The sequence below is a fragment of the Montipora capricornis genome, chromosome 6 (assembly GCF_036669925.1).
Source record: "Montipora capricornis isolate CH-2021 chromosome 6, ASM3666992v2, whole genome shotgun sequence".
NCBI lineage: Eukaryota > Metazoa > Cnidaria > Anthozoa > Scleractinia > Acroporidae > Montipora > Montipora capricornis.
The window spans coordinates 60,384,311-60,391,858 of NC_090888.1; the positions used below are offsets into that span (position 1 = coordinate 60,384,311).

The 7,548-nt window shown below is 39.9% G+C and overlaps 2 protein-coding genes across 2 annotated transcripts in view; one reads left to right on the forward strand and one right to left on the reverse strand.

The window, feature by feature from the left end:
* Positions 1-1,581: 1,581 nt before the first annotated feature.
* Positions 1,582-4,712, reverse strand: LOC138052713 (uncharacterized). Its single transcript, XM_068899267.1, has 3 exons — positions 4,222-4,712; positions 2,935-3,279; positions 1,582-2,165 (listed from the first exon to the last, which is right to left on the reverse strand). The coding sequence occupies exons 1-3, from the start codon at positions 4,576-4,578 to the stop codon at positions 1,701-1,703; spliced, it is 1,167 nt and encodes a 388-aa protein (XP_068755368.1). The 5' UTR covers positions 4,579-4,712; the 3' UTR covers positions 1,582-1,700.
* Positions 4,645-7,548, forward strand: part of LOC138052714 (uncharacterized) — a 24,209-nt gene continuing 21,305 nt past the window's right edge. The window contains exon 1 of the mRNA XM_068899269.1: positions 4,645-4,877. Coding sequence (XP_068755370.1) covers positions 4,772-4,877 — 106 coding nt within the window. The 5' untranslated portion in view covers positions 4,645-4,771. The remainder of the gene's footprint in view (positions 4,878-7,548) is intronic.

The following is a 7,548-nucleotide window of genomic DNA, read 5'->3' on the forward strand; positions in this document are numbered from 1 at the left end:
GCGTTGCTGCGTCGTGAAACATAGGAATGGGTTTAACATCTGAGTTAATATGGTAAACTGACCACCGTAAAGAAATTTGAAGCTAACTTTCCCAGCGTTAACTCTTTGTCAGAGCGAATTTACCATACCAACCCAGTTTATAAGCCCATTTCTGTGAATAAATCTGGACCTGTTGTTTCCATATAATTTTATTGGGGCGTGTTTATTTTTTATTTTTTTCCAAAAACTTGATACTAGGTAATGGATATTTTTAAAGGATTAAAACACTGCAAAAACCGTGTACCACACCAAAAAAACTTTAAAAATGGAAAATATACTGCAAAGGTTGGTCAAGACGACGTGAACATAGGCGTTGTTACAATATTTCGGCTGGCCAATACCAGCCGGCGCCTTTTTCAGGTTTATTGAATGGATAAATGCTTGTTACAAGATCTTTATATTTACCGGAAATGACATAAAAAGGTTACGTGATGTGTAAAATTAATAAAAACGGAAATGCATAAAAAGGAGGAAAGAGAATAATATATGATAACAAGATAAAAGAAACAAAAGAAAATTAAAAGGTAGCTAAACTAAATTACATTTCATCTCTTCTGTTAAGGCCTGCAGGCTCCAGTGTTTTTCCTCTGTGTATGAATGGATATTACTAAGTTAACAAATAAAACCTAACCTACTTTGAAACATTCTAGGGCAGATCGAGGATACTCAACGCTTCAAGGCAATATTCTAATTTAACAAGTTATCCCCCCTGCATACCTTGGTAGTGCATGCAGAAATCCTCATGGCCGGCCTCCTGGTGCATGTCATGACGTAGCCAGGCTGTGTAGCTGGCGGTATTGTTGGCATTGCTGTCTAAGGTCTTCCCATCTACGCAGGCTAGTCAGTCTAGTCATCATGATCTTATTTTTACGAAAAGGACGAAGTCATTTCTTTCAATATATGCACCTTTTTATAAGAACGGTCCAGGCAGAGATGGATCAAAATCTCAAGAGCATGCTAAGATCATAGCCAGGCTGAGAGTCAGTTAAGAACATCGCATATGAATGGGCAGGGATGCTCGTTGAAAATTTTGAATTAAACCCCTTATGGAGACCAGGATATTTTTACCCCTGAAAGAGACCATATTTAAAACAAAGTAAAGTCGTATGCGGCCCCCCCCCCCCCCCCACAGGGGTGGGGAGGGCAATATCCAGCCATCTTGACCTCACATTTTATCAATAACCCATACGTACAATAACTAAGTGTACAATATAGTGGAATATTTGTACTCGTTTTGTGCGTTTTTTGTACAATAACTACCGTAATACAGTTGGTTAATAATACCCGATACCACCTTACGAGCGAGCTAACAAGTTACCCGACATCACCTTGCTCGCTTCTTCAAATCGGGATTGCTTCGCTCGTACCTATTTTCGCTCCGCTCTAATCCATATTTCTCACACAGTTTCCAATCGACCGCCTTCGCAACATTGTCACTGACGTCTCCTTTTGAATTCCTTCTGAGCTAAATTCTTACACCCGCTCACAACGTGATCGACATTCTCACCCTTATTATTATTATTATTATTATTATTATTATTATTATTACCATTATTTTTTTGATTATCATTATTACAGTATTGGGTAAGAGTGTTAGAATATCAGAGCGAAAATCAAACAATTAAGCCCTGAGCCTGAGACTGTTAAAGAAAAATCTTGTGTTAGTTCCGTCCACCAAACCAAAACTGAGTAGTTGCTTGTTGGCTGGAAGTACAACGAAATTGTGGATTTACTGCATAGTAGAGGCCAAAGTTATCTTCACTATTAAGGCTATCTTTTGGATTGAAATCACAACCTGCTTGAGAGGAGCTGTCGATGTGTAGTGATGACCTGTACCATGTCTTTGCTGTACAATTTGTACATTCATTTCCCCGGATGTTGATAAACTCGTACATACGGCAAACGCTTCCTGGTTGGGAAGCTCCGATGATATCATTGTCTGCAAACGAGGCTCGCATATAGTCTGTGTACACGATGCCGTCCGTCTCGAAACGGCAGGTTGCTCGCCAGTGCGTTGATTGTCGACCAAGCCACATGAGATCACTTGACGGTATTAAATAGGCCTGCCAATTTGGGGAATCACCGCTAACGGCTTCGGAATCGGAATAGGCGTTAAACAGCACTGTCTGTAAACGAAAAAAAAAAGCAAAACAAAGTTCAGAAAGGTTCTTTAAGAATTACAAACTTTGTAAAATGATCTCATTGCTCACTGCATCTCAACTGAAGACTAAAACTTTTCTCATAGGTTTTACTAATTGTAGCAGTTTTCAGTTGAATGATGGCTGCTTGTTATGGATTTCCACCAGCCTATTACTTAATGTGGCAATGATAATTTCCTCAGCTGATTGGCTGTAAAATATCGCTCCGCACATGTTTTCCAGCGCGCATCACGTGTATTTGCTTCTCATTCAGAATTGACTCATTTATTGCCGAAAAACCTTAAATAACAATGAACACAACCAGGTTTTCTGAGCCCGCGAGACTGAGCACCCCAGCAAACCATTGTTTTAATGAAAACCGCTGGTCAGCAACCTGGTTCTGGGGCCCGTTTCTCGAAAGTCCCGAAAACTTTACGGGCCATTTTCGGGTGTCACAATTCCTTCTGTATCTCAAGAATGGAGAGGATTTAAGTCTTCAAACTTCACAGTCAGTTTGCTTTTTGTTGCCTTGAAAACATGTTAAAACATCGGCTTTCCAAAACCAGCGGTTGACAATTTCACAGATGGCTTTTCGGACCCGAAAAGTTTTCGGGACTTTCGAGAAACGGGCCCCTGGTCTGTCCAAGGTCTTCCTTTATTGCCAGTGAATGTTGTGAATCAATTACTTTTTTTTTTTGTTTAGAGTTCTGATAACACGTTCTTCGAAGTCACGAAAAAAATCTTGGAAATAACTTACATCGAAGAGATGCTTTTTAGCAAGACTGAAGGACTGTATTAAGGTCCAAGCAAAGCCAGGACCAGAGGCGTCGAAGTCGCAAAATACTTGAATGGTATGATGGTGGTCATCAATTATTCTGTAGTATCCAGGAGTAGCCACGCCTGCTGCTTTGTAGGCCTGGCAGCTTTCTCTCAGTCTTATCTCACAGTGTCTACCAATAAACTTGACCGGACATGAGCAATTGTACCTAAGGCCCTTGGGATTACATACTTCCGTACACGTTCCACCATTTTGACAAGGATTTCCTGCACAGCAGCCATTGGTACACGGAATGCCACCGACACATGACGTCACACTGTTTTGCTATTGCAACATAAATAGTAGATTTGTTTGTGAATACCCATCTTTTATATAATATACACGGCAAAATTTGTCTACTCCGATTGGCTAAGAGAAATGCAGTTTCCAGGCAACACAGTCTAGAGTGCAAAAGGTGGGAACAAACCAAGTATTCTGATTGGTAAAATGATCGAGGCCAATGAAATGGAGCAATTTCTGCGTGATTGCGTGATGCTTGCATTTCTTCTCGTCTCAAAATTTTTTCATGTATAGTACATGTATTAATAAGTAATCGCATCACTTTCCTCGTGCAAATTGGAATAAACTGTCAAGTATCCGTTTTTTTGTTTTCAAAGACTAGTCAAATTGCGCTCGCCTTTTAAAGTTTTTCAATTTTGTTCTTCTGAAGAAATTTACTCGTTTGTTCCAAATTGCACTCGAAATCATGTGATTACCTATACTATGGCTTATTGCAGCCATTTTAAAATTCTTAAATGTCTAAAATGATTCAGGCCTTAATAATAAAAGCATTTTTAGACAAAGTCAAATAACTGTTTCCTTATCGGGCGAAATTCTTACCTTAGCGATGGATTTAAACCTTTGAAGGCCAAGTAGAGGCTCTTTACAAATTGTGTTTCAAAATTGCGGGAATATTACGCAATGAAATACACAGAACTAACTTAAACTTTTAGAATAAGCTCCTGGAAAGCTGCCTTGCAAAAATGGGGCAATGATGATCATCTCGCGGCTAACACTGACACTTTCTCATAGTGTTTGTAACAAAGATACGAGTTGCCTTCATGAAAAAAGAAACAGCAGTTGGAATAATAATCATGCACAGCAATACGAGAAATAAGCCTGAAAATGGTACCCAAACTTCCACGGAACCTTAAACTATTACCCTGCATTTTGCCTTTTTCCTAAATCATTTATAGAACCTGACTTCAAAAGTAGTTATCTGAATACCTTTTTAAACAGTTCTCTTTGAAGGTTGTAATAACGCGAACCCGCAGATGTTTTCAAGGAACTTGAATTGGCGGTAAACTGGCTCTCGTCGTTCAACTCACAGAATTTACCTTCCGGGTCGCTTTCCTTGTAGTTGAAGGACAAGCACCGACAGTCTTCCACACACAAAGCATGACAGTCAATTGGATTAACTGTAGAAGCCTTGTGGAAAACATACCCGACAAACTCCGAGTTCTCGAAGGCATCTTCTTTGACATTAAGCGCATATATTTGACAATATCCGTCCCCACAATTGGATTTCACAAGTTGTGAAACATTGAGGAGCGAAAGCATTACGAACAAGGGTGCAAAAATCATTTTCGATTTCAAATAACCTTGTCGGCTTATTGCGTTTATATCTGGAAGCGTGCAGCCTGCAAGTGGTTCAGTTGGGCTGTTCCCGTCAGTTATCAGCTGTCGGGTACTCTATATCGTTGCGTGTGGTTAATTTAACTACAAACAATAATTAATCCCTCTCCTTTCATTAGGGACCATTAGCATCAGGCTTTTCATGGGAAACCGCAAACCGCAAACCACAAAATATCACGTGACCAAGGTCTTGCAGTCGCGTTTGCGGTTTGCAGTTCACGTTTTAACCGCGGAGAAGGCCTCTAGCGGTAAGTAACTAACGGCAAGGTTTTTTTGCCACTAAAAATTGCACAGCCTGACGTTTAAAAGCACGAAGTAGCTTTCTATATCCACCTTCTATGTGCTAGTTAGATTTTTGAACCCGAATGATTGAAGTATTTATATTTTTTGGGCGATCAAAGTGATACACTTTCACTTGACAAAAAGACAACATGGCGGCATTAAGCCGAAGTCCTTGCTAAAGTTCGAAAGCCAGGAAACCTGAAACTGCAAACGGCTAACCGCAAACCGCAAACTGCGTTTTGCGGTTTCCCGCGAAAAGCCTGATGCTAAAGGTCTCTAATAATTATCTCCCGTACTCGCCCAAACATTGCCTCAATAATTGATGAGAAGACATCAAACCTGCGGGAGAAGCTTTCCATTATGTTTGCATCTGGCACTGAGATGCAGATAATTATTCTTAACAAAATAGAGAACATGCACTTTGACAGGGGTTAATACTGCTCCATGTCTGGTTTGGACATGAGTGAATGCAACTTACACAGTTACAATTCAAGACGCAGCGTTTCGACACTCCTGCCTAGACGGTCTTCACCAACGCGATTTAAAGCTGTGGCATTGTAAATTGCACTATGCATTAATATCCACATTCAGAGTAGCATCAATAGCAGCATCCAAGCATGTCTGATTTTGTCAACAACGTTGGAATTTTTGAACGTCACCTTACCTCAGAAACTACTCCAGAGCTGACGCGACGACTTCAATTATACTCTTATTTCCAACGTCATTTTTTGTATATTTTTTTCTGCCGTGTATGTAATGCTGCGACGCTTATCACACCTAAGGGTACTGGATCCACGCTTCCCGTGTCTCTGTATAATTTTGCCACCCATTTAGTCAAAAATACGCAGTCCTTACCCTATAACCTCCCTTTCTCGGCGAGGCGTGTCCATTCACCTCTCCCTCTGTGCGGCACGCACTGCAGTGTATTTCTTCGCCGTACTTCCCAAGACAACAAATCACCAAATTTTAGGTTTTGACAACGACGACGTTCGAAACGTGAGCGTACAACAATGAACCATTCATTTTCTATTTTTCCTTTAAATTAAAACCTTTCTTACCCATCCAGTTCCAGGATTGTTCACCCGAATTGTACAACTTGCGCGAACAAGACTGACTAATCGTAAAATACTTGCGATAGCGCTAAGTTATATTTTGGAGTGCCATTTCTGATCCTCAGAGTGGATTCCCTATTGACTATAATTTCCAATCTCCCTGGACAATGCACGACCTTCGGTGCCGTAGCAAAGAAAACATTCTGAAAATCGCAAAATGTGACTTGTTTCGTTTTCGTTTTGAAATAGCAAAAAGTTCGTGTCACGAGATATGGCCACGCAAGTATTTTCTACATTGTAGTTAAGGACGCAATATTGACATTATCATGAAAATTAGAAGTTTTAATTAAAGTGAATGAATTGTCCCACAAACTTCTTACGTCGCAGCATTTGCGCGATTATTTGTACAATTGAATGAAGGGGTAGTTTCTAAACAAATTGTGGTGCTGCGTCGGTGGGGAAGTAGTATAAAAAAAATTGGTTTTATCAACGGCGTTGATAATGTAAATTGGCCACCGTACAGAGATTCTAAAAGCTTTTAGAATCTCTGTACGGTAGCCAATTTACATTATCAACTCCGTTGATAAAACCAAATATTTGTACAATTGTCTGTCTATAATACAAAATATCACGTCTCCGTAATGGCGGCATCACGCCTAATCTATAATGTGCATCACGTTCTCTTCACGTTTTGGATACGTTCAGCAATTCAATTTGTTGTTGTTGTTGATCCGTTTGTTAATTGGTTTTTGTTTATCTTTTAAATTCAATAAAAATGCGCAGGTGGGTTAATAATGAAATTGCAACTGGCAAAACATATTGATCAATTTTCTTTTCAAATTCTCACAGATTTTTTCCGATTTCCTGTAGTTATTCGTTTTATATCTTCTTCCTGTAATCGCTGAGAATTTTCCGAAGTGTACAGAACCGACGGAATTATTTGTTTTAAGGAAATAAAAAGTTCACTAACATTATGTCAAAATTTGTTTGCAAAAATATTTGCACCAGCGTTTTAATTAGAAACGAGAGGTTTCATTTTAAAAAATTGTAATTGAGAGAACAGGAAAGCAACAAATGCAATCACCGTTCACGCGTAAATCTGCCATATCACGCTAGGTCGAGTAAGTTTATTGGTTTCGACAATTCTTTTTTTTTCATTTGTGAATTATTAATCTTTGATTTCGTCGGACCTTCCGCTTTATTGCTTTCAAAAATTTCATAATAACTGGCTCGTTCAATGTTGCAGTCCTAGACCACCTGTCTCTTAGGATCCCATCTGAAACATGACGTTAACTTAGCTCGACCTCGTTAGCAGGGTAGAGAGGACCCTGGGAACTAGGTTTAACTTGGCGTTATTCTAATCATTTTCCGATTTCTCCAAGTCGTCTGCGTTGTGAATCTATCGAAACAGAAGCCCATCAGTAGGAGCATTCCTCCGAATTGACTTCTTCATCGGGCTTTTTGACAGAACTACCTGGATTTACTTTTAGAAAGGTCTTTCCCGCGAATGCCTGAGACTCCCACGGGAGCCTAGCCACGCAGACACTCTTGGGGCTTTGTGACGCAGGAGGAGGAGGAGGAACGC